General features: G+C 40.3%; 1 protein-coding gene across 15 annotated transcripts in view; it reads right to left on the minus strand.

Moving 5' to 3' along the window:
• The window catches only part of LOC120719217 (R3H domain-containing protein 2), a 56573-nt gene that overhangs the window by 26566 nt on the left and 12438 nt on the right, over nt 1–17569 (minus strand). For all 15 annotated transcript variants that reach the window (XM_040008273.1, XM_040008257.1, XM_040008346.1 and 12 more), the window contains 4 exons: nt 2391–2550; nt 1801–1956; nt 1430–1652; nt 787–828 (listed from right to left, as the gene is read on the minus strand). In XM_040008273.1, coding sequence (XP_039864207.1) covers nt 787–828; nt 1430–1588 — 201 coding nt within the window. In that variant the 5' untranslated portion in view covers nt 1589–1652; nt 1801–1956; nt 2391–2550. The remainder of the gene's footprint in view (nt 1–786; nt 829–1429; nt 1653–1800; nt 1957–2390; nt 2551–17569) is intronic.

Genomic DNA, 17569 nt, shown 5'->3' on the forward strand with positions numbered 1-17569 from the left:
GATGGCTTTCTATCACATAAACAACAGCATAAATGTCTCTCGAGCCTTCAGGACAATGATATTAGCTAATGAAGAAAGACCCAAGATGGCACAGGGCTAACACAAATCTTCAATACAGCATATGTAATGACAACACTTCATTTGTTGGTTAAAACCCCAGAGAAAATTAAACCTTTAAGTGACATGATGAGAGCCATTATCTAATGAAAGCATTGGGAACTGGTTAAGCAAGGTATGTCATACTAAAATACCATTTCAAAAACGCAATAACTGGGTTGAACTCTCATAATCAAGAATGACTAAACACTGGTATGTCATATTTATCAATGTCCGAATGTCCAAAATCAATTACACATACATATAAGTAAGGTAAAGCCAGTTTAAGAGAGCTACAGTATCCATAACTCATTACTAACATAACTGAATGAAAATGTTACTTTACTATGCTATGTACAATTTGGTCGCCATACTCACGAAACAGCTGACCGGATTTTCTTTTTCCCTTTACTCTGCAAACCAACATCTAGTTGTAAAATGTAACTGGTTGTATCTGTTTTTCTCTTATCATTACAGAGGTCAGTCTAACACAGCTACTTTTAAAGTTGGACTTAAGATTTTAAGCCAATAAAGGAGGTGCTCCTCTGTAGTTGAGAGGATTACAGTGTTAATAATGGAAAGTCGCCTTATACAAACAAACAAAATAGCACGGGGATTATTTCAAGGAATTAAGAATAAACTTGAATAAATTTATTTAAAAAGAAAAAAAATCTAACCACAGACACTTACCTTGGCCCTTTTCCTTCCATGGCTGTGGTTAGGAGCCCGCTTCTGAAAGAATAGTTTATTGAATCATTTTATTAATTAAATTACAGTATATTAGACACAAACTAAATAGGGTACATAAAGTTGAGGAGTAAATGAACATGTGTGTAAGAAATTGTTCTGCATTCATCAGTATAAACCATAATGAGGTTTAAACATTACTGGCTAACTCAAAGCTTCAACACAACATGTGGGATAATAACGCTATTGTTCGTTGATTAAAAAACCTGCAGCAAAATAAGGAATAAAATTTTTGGTAATGTGTTACTGAAAAGACAACAATGTTTGTCAAGCACAATAAGATATTTGCCAATAAAGTAGAAGGTAAAGGTAGCTTCATTTGAAAAAAATAATAATAATAATAATATGAATTTCCTGACTTGAATCCACCTCAACCGTAACACCAACAATAATTGGTTAGCTTACTAGTCACAAAACAAAACAAACAGCTGATTACTGGGTATTGTTACCAGCCCTGAAATTCAACAATGGTCCTTCTCAAGAGAGGAAATGCTTTAGAACTATGTGGAATACAACTTCCTTTCTTTTCTTTTTTTTAACATCTAAATGCAAACTTACTATCACCAGTATGATCAACTTCTCCTACCTGTGCATCCTGTGGAGAGCTATCATCCGGCTCCAGGCTCTCTCCAGTTCCTTCTTTGGTGCCCTGTGGTTGAGGGGAGGTCTTGCCTCGACTGCAGGGCTCAATAAGTGGCCCACTCTCTCCCTCCTGCTGGATGTCCGTTGTCAGGCTCACTGACATCTTTTTAGGGGAAAGGGGGGAGGGTGGGAGTGGGGAGGGGGTTGGGTGGAGGACCCAGCAGTGGCTGAGAAAAAAAAAAAAAAAAAAAAAAAAGAAGATAGATATAAGAAGGGGAAGTTCTGCACTCGCTGCACAGAATGGCTATCCACTTGGCAAAAACTGTGCAAGGAAAGCCAAAAAAGACAGAGAGAATGTACTTTAACACCATTTACCTGTAGGTGGTACCAGATCGGAGCTGGACTCTGTTCACTGAGTCTGGACAGGAACCACACGGAAAGATGTGGGGACCCACTAACGTAGTGTACTCGACTGGGCTGCAGCAGGGGGCGAAGTGCAGTCCATAGCAAGTCTTAGCCTCTGGGGAAGGGCTATAAGGACAAGAGAGAGAAAAATCCCCAAATTATGATACATAATACACATATACATACATATATATAAATGTAACATTTTACTGCGCCTTGTGACACTCAAGTGGAGTTGAGTGGGGGAACACAGCAGCTGAAAGCTCAACCTAACAGCAGCAACTTTAAAAAGTAACATCTAAAAACTTTTTAGGTTTAAATTAGGCAGGCTATTTTTGGTTATTTGGTTCTTGTTTTTTAAAAAACATCAGACAAAACTAAATCACAGTTTGTAAATGAAAAAAAAAAAAACTAGAAATGCAGAAGTACCTAATTTTAGTAACTAATTTTAAGCTCTACATTTCCCAACATAGGTGCAAAACCTGCTCTCAATGACACACCTTTAGGATAACCTTAGAAAAACAACATGCACATGGGAGAGAAAAAAAAAAGATATCTACAGCAATCAGGTGAATTGAAGAGGCAGCAGCCAGCCAGCCAGACAAGTGGGAGGGGCACCAAACGACCAGCCACCACCTCAGGGGTCCTCAGTGGCCTCTCTCTCCTTCTCTCGCTCTTCAGCTTAGTGCAGCAGCATGGTCTGTCCTACAGTCAGGAGTCCTGTATACCAAGAGCAGAAGAGGAAGACACGGATGACGTCATGTTTCACACACTGAGTGACTCATCGCTGCTGCTGTTGCTATTTCTAAGAGGGAGGGGGACAAAGCAGCTGAAAGCTCAAAACCTAGCAGCAGGCAGGTTTTAAAAAGTAGCAGCTAAAGCAGGATTAATCTTCCTTAAACTGCTAAATTGTTGACTTTGTCACTGCTTATAATTAGTTTCTACAGTGTGGGCTCCATGTTTCACGATGTGCTTTCTGAGAAAGCGCTAAAAATGTGTTCCTCCTCTGCAATTCATCCCAGCAGAAAGGTAGCAGACACACACCATCTGGCAGAGTCTAGCACACTGAAACAGTACTTTTTTAAAATTCTGGTGTCATGCAAGAACAGCAACACAGCCTCACTAGCAAATAAACGGTCATATAGTCCTATATTCCTCCATCACACAGGAGTAAAAACAGCACGTTGTGCAGCTTTGTTAATATAATTGTATAAATAAAATAAGTACGCTTGTTGTATTAAATGCACTGCGTGCACTGTCGAAGATTCATGCACATCCATGCCTGTACCACTGTGCCATGCTGTAGAACAGAATAGATACAGTGTTCAAAATGAGGCAGGGATTCCCAGTGTGGGAAAGACCCAGGCAATGTAACAGCAAAGTCGTCATCAGCAGCACTAGCAGCATTACACTACATCACTGACCAGGGCACCCACAGGCCCCAGCCATATTCTGCTTACACAAAACTTCAGCTACGCCGACATGTGGCCGACTTGATCATATAAGAATAATATCATGCTCCTGCTTGACCGCACTCTGCAGGGCAGTTTTGCACAAAGAGAGTGAAAGATTTTTGATTCGAAAGCAAATATATTCATTCATTTCGAACGTCAGTCTCAAATCTCCTTGCTGAGCAAACTGTGCAAGCTTAATGTAAGGGAGGGGCTGCAGGAGAAATTGTGAATCAGAGCCAGTAGTGGGGTGCTTATGAATAAACCGGCTTTACCTATCCCCTCCTCCTCTGCCCATCCCTCGCTTATGATCTCTGCTCTATCAACACTCCTCCCAGTTTCTTACACGCACGCACGCACGCGCGCGCACGCACGCGCACACCAGCCCAAGGGGTTGCCAAGGAGATGATAGCGTCATTCTGAACTAGTGCCATTTGTGCTGAGAGAGTACCAGTGAAACAGGAAGAGAAAACAATGATATTAAAAATAAATAAAAGGATTTCAGCGTACAGAGAGAGATATGGAAGGACAGTAGCAGAGAAAATGCAGCAAGAAAAAAAAGAAACAGCAAGAGCTCGGATACGCCATTATGAGTGTTTCATTTTCGCCTTCTCAAGTTCAGGCAATCTTACACTGACAACAAAGTGGTTTCTCATTTTTCTAGGTCACAGGATATCAAGTAGTAAAACATCAAATTAATGCTACTGAATTGATAAGTGAGTAGTGAGGCTTCTTCAGTTGCCTTTAACCTGCTCCGTGCTTTTCCTTGCTCTGAATGATGATAAACATGACTACACCTTTCAGACTGCTGCATATTTATCAGAATCTTTCTTCTTGTTATTTTTCTTTTCACACCGATGTGCATTATGACACCGATATTCCTTTTGATTTTGATAAAACATCTTGGGACATGATGTCAAAACATTCACTAGCAGCATTTATCATTCATTTTTATCCAACTGTATAGCCTGGTATAGACATGACAAGGGAAAGTCGTGTCTTCATTCTCCTAGCTAGCAAGGATGAAAGTCACACCTATATGATTGGACAGAGCACTCTGATATTACAACCAATTTAAGGTCTCTTAAATCAGTAAACAAAAGAAAAGTTATCTCCTTCAACCTGAATCGGTTTTAGTGGCAACACCTGTGGTTGCAAAAAGACTAGTTAGCAATCTATGGGGAAACAGCCTCAAGCTCCCTTACCCTGTGACCTGAGTAAAAAAAAACTTTCCTAAAGAGTTTATGAGGAAAACTCACTAGTTTCAGGGCATTGTGAGTACAACATTAAGTCTATTTTGTAAATTACTGCCATCCAAACATTTTGAAAGGATATCCAGGGCATCACAGGCTCAATAAATGTGTGGTTTCAAAGTCAAAACCACTCCTCATTTGTAACATCTAGCCTCAAAATAAATTGTTAAACAATTAACCCCTGGCTTTTTAAATGGGGCATCTCTAAACAATGGGCAATATCACTATATAGTGCTATATAGTGTGTGAGTCTATATTAAATTCACATGAATTCAGGTTTACTTATATATTGCCAAATCACAACAGACACCTCAAGCCACTTTATACTGCAAGACCCTATAGGAGGGGTCTAACTCCAGGTCTCAAGGGCTGGTGTCCTGCAAGTTTTAGATATCACCCTGGGTGAACACACCTGAATCAAATGATTAGTTTATTACCAGGCCTCTGGAGAACTTCAAGACATGTTGAGGAGGTGATTTAGCCATTTAAATCAGCTGTGTTGGATCAAGGACGCATCTAAAACCTGCAGGACACCAGCCCTTGAGGCCTGGAGTTGGACACCCCTGCCCTATAGTATTCTGGAAAAAGCTCTAACAATCAAATAAACTTCCTATGAGCAACAGGGCAACAACAGGTTTTGTAAAGATTGAGCCTTATTTGTTTTTGACCATTTTATCAAAAATGTATACACCACGATTACATTATGATATATTAAGGGTTGGACACTGTAGACTGAACAACTACATTATCAGCAGCAGCACCGCTCTTTCCTTCCTGTGCCCCAGTTCAGTCAATGTGGTGGAGGGCCTGATGCTGACATCTCACTTTGGCTATCTGCTAGGGCAGCCAATAAAACTGATAATAATCACAAAATAACTTTTCTTCAATATAAATATGAGACATGGTCAATATAAAGGCAAGAGAACTCAGTCCATCAATGTTTTGACAGGCAACATGAAAAGCCATGAGAATAACACTGTGCAAACTAATAATGTGGTTAGAAAAGCATACACTGCAAATTATGTCGAAAGCATGTTTCCACAAAGCCAGGTACAACCACAAATTGTTTTTACCATCTGTGCCACACTGCAAAGTTCACTGCACAATGCAATGCTAGACTTTACAGTCCCAAATGCCATCTTCTATGCCATACCTTACAACAAAAAACACGGGCAGTGCAGCAGATTATTTATTTTTACCGAAAGCTAACAGTGGGGTCATTACTAACCTATGCCACTTTTTTTGCTATTGTCAAGCTTTTTTGCTTTTGCACAATTCACTCTCACATACTACTTGTGTTTGATTGCAGAGGTAAGATTTTGTGTATGTCTGACATTACCCGAGGTCCACAAATCACACCCACTGACAACATAACAAATATAGTCAATCCTCATCAGCTGTCATGATGCAGTGCAGGACACTTTGACCCACATCATGCACATTACTGGTCTTGCAGAGTAGCACGGACCCTGATGACAGGGTCCATGCTGAGACACATAGGTCATAAGCTACCCAGCCCACTGGGTCAGGTTACCACATCAAAAGCTGCGACTGGAAAGGATCCCTGAATCAGAAATGAGGGGCGGGTGTGCGCATTTATGTGTGTGTGAGAGAGAAAGACAGTCATCTGCCTGGTAAACACTGCCTTAAAACTAACACACACCATTACAAACACACAGTATGCATATAACCACTGCAGACAGTAGGCTAGCCAGACTAAATATTGTCTGCAGGTATGAGCTCACTGTCAAATTTAGCGTCCATCTGGTCAGGCTGGGTCAGGGTCTCTGCAATAGTTAGCAGTCCGGTAAGCCAGAGAAATGAAAGGAATTGCATGGCGGTTATAAATGCAGTAAGATTATTGATATCAAATGCTACGGACTGGCTGACACAACAAATGCCTAACAGAATGAGACTGGGAGCCAGTTTAAAATTCTTTGTCCTCAACAAAAATAAATCAGTCAACCCAACGAAAAACACAGTTTTACAAGTGGAATAATAGTTAATAATAGACATACATTTCTAATATATCTAACTATTACGTAGAGTACTAACAGTCCAGTGTGGACATTTCCAGCCGAGTATGATAATATTAGGGGAGGGGGTTTGTAAACTGTTAAAAACATGAAACACCTCAGGAAAAAAAACCACATAACAATAAGAACAGTAAGAAATACACTGGAATCTTCACAGAGGGTAAATAAACAGAACAATCACAGTATATTCCTATAATTTTCTCAGGGTAACTTAATAGCTGCTACCTATGACTGGTTTTTAGTTCATTCACTGCATCATTTCAAATTTCATAATGGGAAAGCATGCGTAGCAAGAATGCATCTCCATTTTCTCTGCAGAGGCTGAATGAAAGATGAAGGTGAATGAAATCGCAGATCGCTGCAAACAGGAGTGAGCATGCACACACAAACCCACAGAGAGCAGTGGGAGACGTACACAGGCAGCTTCGACCCAGTTCATCTCCTCTGTATTCAGCTGCACGCCTCGCCCATTTGACGTCAGAGAGAACCCATTTCACAAAAGGCAGCAAGGTTATGTCTTCGCAGAGTGGAGGCTGATGTGTGTGTAGTAAAAGCAGAGTTTGTGCAAGCTCAGTGCCTGCACATATCATATATCAGCAGCCCTCGCAGTGTGTGCGTAGCAGTGCTTGTCTGTGTCAGAGAGGATTCCCCTTTGCGTTGGCTGCACAATTTCACATAGGGAGGGGACGAGGGCGCTGGCAGAGCACTCGGGACTGTAGAATAGCGGTCCATGCACATTTGCTTCACTTAAATATCTATAGATAAGTCATTTGTCTATATAGTTTTCAGTCACAAGCTCCGTGAAAGGGAATAAGAACATTATATGGGTTAGAGATAAGGACACAGAGAGGGGGGAAAAAGCATTGTCAGCACTCAAACACAAATGAGGGGAACATAAATGGTCGAATGTAGCGGAAGAAAGGATTTCTCTTCTTCCATTTATGTTTCTCTCCGTTCTTCTCCTTGCCACCCCCTCTCTTGTTTCTCTCTGTGTTATGAGGATACCCCTTCCTGCCTTCCACCCCCTCCACATCATCCCCTCCTATCAATACCTCTCTCTCCTTCCACCCACTAATAAATGTTAGTTCTCTCTGCCTCTCTTTTTCTTCCTCTTTTAATGTGTCTTCTTAAATTGTCAAGCCTGGTGCTGACGCCATCCTCCTCCACTCAGCCAGCCCACTCAGTCCTGTGGGACGAGCTATGACTCATTCTCTCCCTCCTTCCCTCTTCTCCCTCCCTAGTTACCTACCTACCTACATACCTTTCCGTAACCATCTCTCTGTGGCTCACTACTTATACCCTATGTATAAGTAGTTTTTCCACTGTTGCATGTGGAAAAACATAAAGAACATATATAAAGAGAAAAAAACTTAACAGAATAAACACACAAGGACAAAGTGGGTGATGGCATAAAAGACTCTTTTCTGCATAATGAACAAACGCCAGTGGAGAGAGAGGGGGCAACTTGATCCTGGATGCATTATTGATGAAGGCAAGAGTGCAGGAATGTGGGTGATGAAGAGAAATATTGAATTCCATGTGGGCCAAAACTAAACAAGTAAATAAGAGTTGTGAAATAACCACTTTTATTTAAAAAAGTAATCAATATAAGAAAAAAAATGAAATTTAAAATATCCATTTAAAAATAACAGTTCTGCTATCCTTATCACAAGATATTAGTAAAAGGCTTTTTGAGGTCACTGTCAAGGTGTGTGGTAGTAATTTAGTATTTTTCTACAAAAGTTGTTAAAAAGAAAAAAGTGGCAACCTTTAATTAAGTTAATGGAAGTGCCAAAAATTGCATTTCTAACAGTGGCCACAAAGCTCAAACTCACTGTTTAGTGCAGCTTCAGTCAACAATACTAAAAGAAAACTTTCAGGCAATATCATCAACCTAGAGAAGGTAAACCTGTCAAGGTTCCACAACTAAGACTCCAGAAGGATTATTAACAGCTCTCCCCAGATTTCTCAGGATCTCTCAGCTGGTAAACTGAGATGATGGTAAATGGCCTGTACTTGTATAGCGCTTTACTAGTCCCTAAGGACCCCAAAGCGCTTTACACATCCAGTCATCCACCCATTCACACACTGGTGATGGCAGTTACATTGTAGCCACAGCTGCCCTGGGGCGCACTGACAGAGGCGAGGCTGCCGAACACTGGCGCCACCGGGCCCTCTGACCACCACCAGTAGGCAACGGGTGAAGTGTCTTGCCCAAGGACACAACGACCGGGGCTCGAACCGGCAACCTTCCGATTACAAGGCGACCAGCCAACTCTTGAGCCCCTATACTGGTGGTGCCAACTAACTGTCAGATTAGGCCTCCATCACTACCCCCGAGGCTGCCACGCAAGTCTACCAAGGTACACAAGTCCGCTGCTGCCTAAGCCCCTATTTGCCCCTGTCTGTATCTTGAAATTTCCCATAGTTAAAGTTGCATGCTGGCAGGAACCAGCAATGAGCTGGGGTTGAATTCATAATCATAGTCTTCTATGGGCCAACTCCCTAGTAGAAAAACCCTGTTTGCCCCACCATATACACTTCGAGACTTGTTTTCATTTGATTTATGTATAAAGATCAAATGTATAAAGAGGCATGTTTCAAGGTCTGCATGATGTTTGTTAACTTAAATAATCATGTAAAATATATGAAATTACAGCAATGACCAAAATAATCGTAACCATGCTGTCTCATTCAAAATAATGCATTTTATTTCTTTATTCTGTGGCAAAAGGGATAACTGCTTGGGGTCTATGTTAGCGATGAAGCAGAAAAACAGAGCCCTTGTACACCTGATATGCATATTTAAATATCAATCAAAAGGTGTATCAACACCAGTGTTGAACAGGGTTTACTAGAGGTGCAACGGATCACGGTTGATCCGTAATCCGAACCGATCCCACTCCACGGTTCGGCACGCACGTGATCCAAAGATTCGAAAAAGAAGAAAAAAGTATGTGTATGGTGCGCATGGTGGGTCTGTCAAGCGATCGTTATGGCCAGCGCTAGCGGTCGAAGTGGAGGAGCAGAGGAGTTTTCGGTATTTAAGCAGCCCTTTGCTGCCCAGTCCAACCGGGCTAAAGCTATTACAAAAGCTATTGGGGTGTTTAGCTGCAGACGGGAGGCCGAACTCCGTTGTGCAAAACAAGGGGTTTAAACTATGATGAACGTGCTTGAGCCACGCTATGATATCCCGTTGCGCATCCACTTTAGTGGCAAGATCGTTCCAAGCATGTATGAGCAGGAAAAGTTTAAAGTTATGGCTGAACTGTCCCAGGCATCTTCTGTTGCCCTAACTACTACAAATGGGTGGAGCTCCAGGGCAATGGAAAGCTACGTGACCATGACAGCTCATATCACAGTGGAGTGCGATATAATCCTCGGCATGTATTATTGTAGGGTCTACCTTACAATCTAAAGCGCCTTGAGGCGACTGTTTTTGTGATTTGGCGCTTTATAAATAAAATAAAATTGAATTGAATTGAGTGGTAGATACAAAGCCCTATACTGCCCTATATTGAACCATAATTTTTTTTTTTTTTTTAATAATTGCGTGAAATGAGTCTTGAGTTGAATGTTTTTAACAGGCAAAAAATACTTCAATAAGTGAATAAGTAAATGTTACATTTTTGTCTTTTTTCGTTTTTTGCTGATCCGAAAATTGATCCGACCCGTGACTTAAAACCGTGATCCGATCCGTTGCACCACTAGTGTTTACACATTGCAGGCCCAAAAGCTACTTTTCAGTAACAAATGTGTGAGGAAGCAAACACACAGATGACCCACCTCTGTTTCCAATAAGAAAATGGAGCGTTCTTTTGTTTTGCAATGTATAACAGACAAATATCTATTTGTCTATCTGCCGAAGACAACACTACTAAAATGAGAAAATGTCATGAGCATTCATCATGTTTTACAACTGAAATATTCCTGAAACTTTGTGCAAAATGGGAACAAACTCAAATTCTGCTAAATCTAATATTTCAGACACAGCATTACTGAAGCATTAGCAACTAATAAAAAAATAAGGAAAAAAAAAAAAACCTGTCCAACAGCTAGGCACTTCACGGTGTTTAAACCTTCTGGGCAATCAGAAACGTGATTTGAAATAATCACATTGCTTAGCTGCCCTCAAGAAGATGTATATTGGATTTTAGAGTTATCTTGTCTCCTCAAGCACCGTGAAGAGATTTATGAAAGATTCTGCCTCCCACACTTGAGCCGCTGATGTTAAATGAATAACTGTGTCAAAATGAAACTGGGTGGCAGCTACTGCACTCATTATAAACCTTATGTAACATATCAGCTTCTTTTAGTGTGAGAAGCAGTGCAAGAGGATGTAAGAGATGGGAGAGGGGGGAAAAAGAATGAAGGATGGAGGAGCAAGGGGTGGCTAGCGAGACAGGAAGAGAGGAAAAACTTCTCAATGATGAAACAATCTGCACTGTTAAGTGATTGGACCAGACTTCCACCAATGGGAGGACCAGCTCCATGGCAACAAGCTCTGTCACCAAGAGAAAAGCAGCCATATCCCTCAACACCCCCATATTTTTTTTTCACTTCTTTTCTCTCTCACAACCCTCGTCTATCCCCAATTACAAAGCTCAATGTATTTATCATTGGGTATTCTTGTAAAGACAAAAACGACACACACAGACACACAAAGAGCAGCATCGTGGGTTACATATAGCCTAAACAACACAGCTCAATTGCAGACAAAGCAAACACACAGGGGGACACCAGCTTAACACAAAATTATTAGAATGGGATTCATTCACACAGTTTGTTTAAATGTGCACTTTGGGCATGACGTCCCTGACTGTCTCCATTCACATGAAAGCAGTGACTAACTACTAGGTCTGTTGGAGCTGAACCTTGACCTAAACAGACTGAGCTCACAGACACAAGAACAGATTTCCAGAATAAGTAAGTAGGCCCCAGCAGATAGTAACTGCCCTTTTCTGTCAGATGCACATTATGCACAGTAAAAGGTCATTGTACACCCATCAGCCAAAAAAATTAAACACTCAAAGCTTTGTGCATCAATGTTATTTTAAATATTGCTGACATTGCTCAAACTAGCTCACAGTAAATTTACAGGACATAGGTCTCTCAAGTGAATCCATTCAAAATGTTATAGCTCACACTGAAGCCTTCCAGAGACATTAGATCATCTTCAGGTACGCTCCAATTATATTTTGTTCCCCACAGCAAGTCACAGTTGAGTGTGATAAAAGGAAATGGCTCCGTCTTTCGGCTTCTCCCTTTGGGGGTCGTGACACTGGATCATCTGCCAACATCTCACCCTATCCCTGACATCATCTTCTGTCACACCAATCCTCTGCTCCTCACTACATCCATGAATCTTCTCTGTGGTCTTCCTCTTTTCCTCCTGCCCAAAAGCTCCATCTTCAACATGCTTTCAATATATCCACTATCCCCCCTCTGCATATGTCCAAAACATCTCAGCCTCGCCTCTACATTTGTTTCCAAACCGCTCAACCTCAGCTGTCCCTCGGATGTACTCATTTCTAATCCCGTCTCTCCTGGGCAGTCCCAATCTTAGCATCTTCAACTGTGCCACCTACAGCTCCCCCCTTGTCACTTGTCTCCACGCCACTTTCACTACCTCAGCTCCTTGCATCTTCACCTTTCCACAGAGATAGCAACTGAAAAAATTAAGACATTTGCAAAAAGTTTTATCCAGCTAGTTTTCACAGTTTAGCATTTTAGAAATGCTATAAAAACCTGTTTGCTTTTGCCCACTATCTATTATTTTCTGTTCTGTACAATATGAGAGCAGAGTGGAGCAGCAACAATTTCTATTGCCCCTTAAACCACTTCATAATCACTTCAGTCTAAAAAACTGAGTTATGCTTCCTCAGAAGTTATTCTTAACACTTTCTGTGTGATCATGGGATGAAATTCAAATTTGCCACAGTCTAAGTGGAAGTGACAAGCTGACAATTATAGACAGGTGGAGGAAGAGGAGATGTAATATTTAATGCAATCTCCCCAGGGTGATATTGACAGTGCTGCACTGGGTTGTGTACATGTGCCGCAAACAACTGAGGGACACAAAAAAAACAAAAAAAAAAACACAACACACTATGGGGTCACTTGAAGAGCGTGCACTCTGATAATGTTCTGTCTCACAACATTAAAGAAAGAGATCCAGATCATCAAGAAAATGTCATGGGTTCTTCCTTTGCCCATGCTCCACCTCTGCATGATGTTTCTTCAGTTTCACTTTGCCAGTTCTTATGTAATCTTGTCAACATTCAGGGAAATAAACTGTATGGATGGAATGGTGTAGTGGGAGTGGATTTGCAGTACTACTTAATATCAGGATGTTGTGTGGACAAAACCAAACCTTTTTCTGGCTGCTTATTTTCACACCAAGTGAAAAACCACATAATTACACATCATTTAAAATGCAGTGTCTAGTCTTTAACAAGCTTAGAGAGGACTCATGAATGAGTATGTCACTGTCACAAGTTATTCAAGGAATCCTTTGTCAGAGTGTGCTTCTATTTGACAGCAAAACAGATACATATCTACATATATACATACATACATATCTAAACACAGATTCTTTGGTAAATTGAGCAGTATTACAAACACATTTGTCCCCCAATGTGCTTGCACTGTGCTCCAAAGTTAGTGTCTTGTGTTATGACATTTACTTAAGTGTGTTCTTTATAACTTGTCTTTTAGAAGCGCACACACACCACTTAATCAGTTATATTCATTTAATGTTAATTACACTGACATCCAAAAAACAAAAGAATGAAGTCAAACTAAAGGAGGGATTAGAAACACTGCATCTTTTAATAATAACAACATGTACTGGGATTGTTGCAACAATCCCACTAATTACTGCTTTGATCAAAACAGAGCACTACTCAAAACTGTGAAGTTAAAACCCATAAGCATTTTGTTGTATTAGAAATGTACAATTCAAAGCTTTGTTGACGAAATGATTAGCCACCTAGGACACAAACTGCCCACTCTTCAAAAGTGTAGACTGTAGACCAGTACAGGCTTAAGCAGTTCCCATGACTGAGGCACAGGCTGTGGAATAGCTAATTGTGATAGATGGGCCAAGAGGGGAAACTAAAAACAAAAAGAAAATTACATGACAACTGATGAGCAACATTAGAAACAGCTTTCGAGAGCTGGGCTGGTTATAAGTAAGGGTTTGCTTGCACACGCTATTAGATTTTACAGTGCTACTTTGGGATATTAGAACATAATGGTCTAGTATATATTATAAAGTCTGACTACTGCTAACCAACTACTGGATGTGTCCAGATGGTGACCGATGTCCTCTGTGATCTACACAAATGGCTCTATTTGCCTGAGCCAGACTTAATAACAGCTGTATTTCTGGGCTGCCAACACCACAACACTGTTGGCTTCTTGAGTACTGCCAGCCAGCCAAACCCAGAAGTCAGGCATCCAGCCAGTCAACTTGCCAGGCTGTCTATCTTAGGCCAGTGCAAAGTGGTGGTCTCTTACAATGTGGCTTGTGCACTCAAGAATAACCAGCAGGAAGGCAACCCTGCCATTCATTCAGCCATCCAGCTAGTGAATACTCATTTCTCTAGATCACCAGACATCATCCTCTGCAGTGTTTCTAATCCCTTCTTTAGTCCCAAGGGCTAGTCTTGCCAAATAAATATCAAATACCATATACCACAGTCCATGGCCTGAAAACAAGACAGACACACCCCAAACAAGATCTCTGTACACATACCAGATGAGGTTAGTAGTTGGTGATACGATGATCTTAATTTGGCATATGACCTGCTTGTCAGAGGAGCCATATAGAATCCGTCGTGAAATAAATTACATCAGGCTGATTGTAGCTTGCAGAGTGAGTGAAGTCATTCACTGCAAGATGAAGAGTAGTGTGTAGCAAATATATTCATTATTTAGTTTCTAATATTTACTGGAATAATCCAGCAACATCACTAATTATACTCTAATACAGATATATCTAGTAAGCATTGTTAACCTTTAATGATGCTAAAACTAGGGATGGCAATATATGCGTTCCTTAAAAATATATTGATTTTTTAATCAAATTTAGATTGAGAGTGTTTTTCATACTGATCTACTGTCTGATATTGCATTACATAAAAGATTTCTTAACCCTCTGATTCAAACAGCCCCCTCACTCTCATTGCTTTCCTGCTTCAAGAAAGGACACAGAACTGGATCAACAATAAATAAAGTGATGGTTAAGTTGATGATAAACTGTATGTGTGGCAACAGTGAAAGAATGAACCCTTTTAAACATATTTGAGTCTCTTGACAAAAAAAAAAAAAAAAAAGGACATGCTGCCTAGGGCTGGGCCATATCATACCGTTCACAGTAATACCAGTATAATGTTAGGCAACGATAAGAAAATGAAATATCGCGATAGAATTTGGGTAAAAACGCGCATGCGGAGCGCCGTTTTTTTCATACACACATGGCAGAAAAAAGTATGGCGGCGACGGAGAATGAAAAGGGCGAAAGCAGATCATTGAATGAAACAGATGAACCAGAATTGGTTTATAAAAATGGTGCAACTTCAGTATGGCGATATTTTTGTGCCACTATTCTGAGCGCACATTATAAAAAAAAAAATGAGCACACGTAAAAAAAAAAATTTGCAGGTGCAAGTGTTGCATTTTGAGGAGAAATTTATTTTGAGCGAAGAAAAGCTAAATTTGAGAAAACAAAATTCATTGCTGCATGCAAAAAAAATTTAATTTTTCACAATAGCAGCCCCTCTCGCTCAGTTTTTGCATTTGCGCTTGCTCGCAATGTGTTGCTTGCGCTCTCAACATTACTGCCTGTGCACGTTCAACTCTTTCTGTACACCGTTATATTTGTGCCACAAAACCAGCCAATCACAGACTTGTATGCAAAAAAAATCTGATTGGCTCTTTTGGTCTCCAATCAGCTCGAAATGACGAAATGCAATATCCCAGAATCCATTTCGTCCAAAACTCAAACGAGGCAGTGGCGGAGGAACACAGAGTGGCGGAGTTTGAAATATTACTCTTTCTTCCACATGCGGAAATGGCGCAATCAACTTTTTATCAGATATTCTGTACTGGCGGGTATCAGACACCAGCTCGTGTAACGGCAATATCCGCTCAATATGTTTTAGTAACTTCTAAACGCCCCGCAGCGTGGCGAGCTGCGGTACGTAGTGACAATGATACTTTCATAATTAGCATTGTGTGTGTATAACCTCTTTTTAAGTTTTGTGGATATTAAACATGGTTATGCTCAGGATATGTCGGCCAATTTCCACTGGAAATGCCTTTTAGTTAAATTGTCAGCAAGGAATTTGCATTTGCACTGGTAAAATTTTATATAACTTTAATGCACATAAAAAACAGCTGCTTGTTTAAGTGAAAATACATTGATGGGGGGGTTTGCACTAATAAAGTTGTGGAGTTGTAAAGTATTTTGTCTCGCGTCAATTATATCGTTATCACAAATTTTCAAATATATATCGTGATAAATATTTTTGGCCATATTGCCCTGCCCTAATGCTGCCCTGTTTTCTTTGATTTTTTTTAATTTAGTTTGGATGGCAACTTAGTTCAGGTCTGAAGTAGCCTATTAAAATATTAATAGTCGCAAACTTCTGAAATGTACCAGCTTTGACTTAACCATCAACCAGCAGGTTAAGGGGATAAAAGCTTCTTAATACATCATACATGTAAACCGATAGGGATGTCTTTTAGGTGGCTATAATTTTTGCTGCTGTCCACAGCATGACCTTCCTGTCAACATGGTGCAGGGGTACATTGATGTCTACAGAACTTTACTTACAGAAAATACTTCCAAATAACAATAACCCATGTCCATGCATGACAAACAAAATTACAGTAACTTCCAAAACTTTCAGAACAAAATCAGGGCATAACGTTTACATAGATATATATGAAGACAACATGATCACATGACAATTATGTGATCATGAGTACAACTAAGTCTGTGGGGAGAATTGTAATTCAGATTCTGCATGACAATTGTTCTCCAAATCATCTTATCTACTGGCCAAATCACTCAACTCTAGACGAGTACCCATCATCACACAATTCACTAAAAGCACAAATGTCACGGCCTCTGTCCATTATGAGCTAACATTACAACTGCAATGTCTCAACAATGACGACACTGTGTTAAAATAGAAAAATAAGGGGAGGAAGACAGGCCTGCTGTTGGTTACTTGAGCTGTAGATGCAAAATGAAACAAATTGTATAGACTACAGTGAATTTAGTTTAGTAATGTATCCTAAGGATGCTAATTTACACCATTTTCTCAATTAGACATGGTAATTATTAAATCAATAAATTGACAAAGAGACAACTTTTCCACAGGTTTACTGCGATATTTACAGCAAAATTCAGAGCGGGGTACATTAAGAATCTGACATTCAGATATAATTCAACACTGCCGTGTTTACTTTAACTCAAATAGCCAAAAGTTTCATTAAAAACTGCTATTCTATGATTGCGCCAACAAAACCCAAAATACTTAACAGAGCAAACAAGCTACAGTGTTTCACATTAATTTACTATTATCTTTAGAAGGGACAACAGTTCAGCACTGATATATTGGTAATACCTATCTATGTAAAAGATGTACTTTCTGACTGTAATTGGTCCAGCTGCTACTGGAAACAGCTGGTCAGGTGGAATAGATGTCCAAAAGCATTGTCTGTCAGTGCTTACTAACCACGAGCATATTTATACACCGAGCAGAGAGCGCCACGATACACTTCATCACTTTATTTTTAATGTTTTTGGAAGCATGTGTAATAAGAGTCCTGCTGCTCCTGAACGTTTGGGGTGTTAAAAGCTACAGCTGCTCTCTGCTGTCTGACGCTCAGCTCCCAGACTCTGTTAGTGTTTGAAAATCTGAGTTTGGTATTAACCAGGTAACATTTTATGAGACAACGTACGAGTTAACTGATGACCTATGTC

The sequence above is a fragment of the Simochromis diagramma genome, unplaced genomic scaffold (assembly GCF_900408965.1).
Source record: "Simochromis diagramma unplaced genomic scaffold, fSimDia1.1 OVJJ01000320.1, whole genome shotgun sequence".
NCBI lineage: Eukaryota > Metazoa > Chordata > Actinopteri > Cichliformes > Cichlidae > Simochromis > Simochromis diagramma.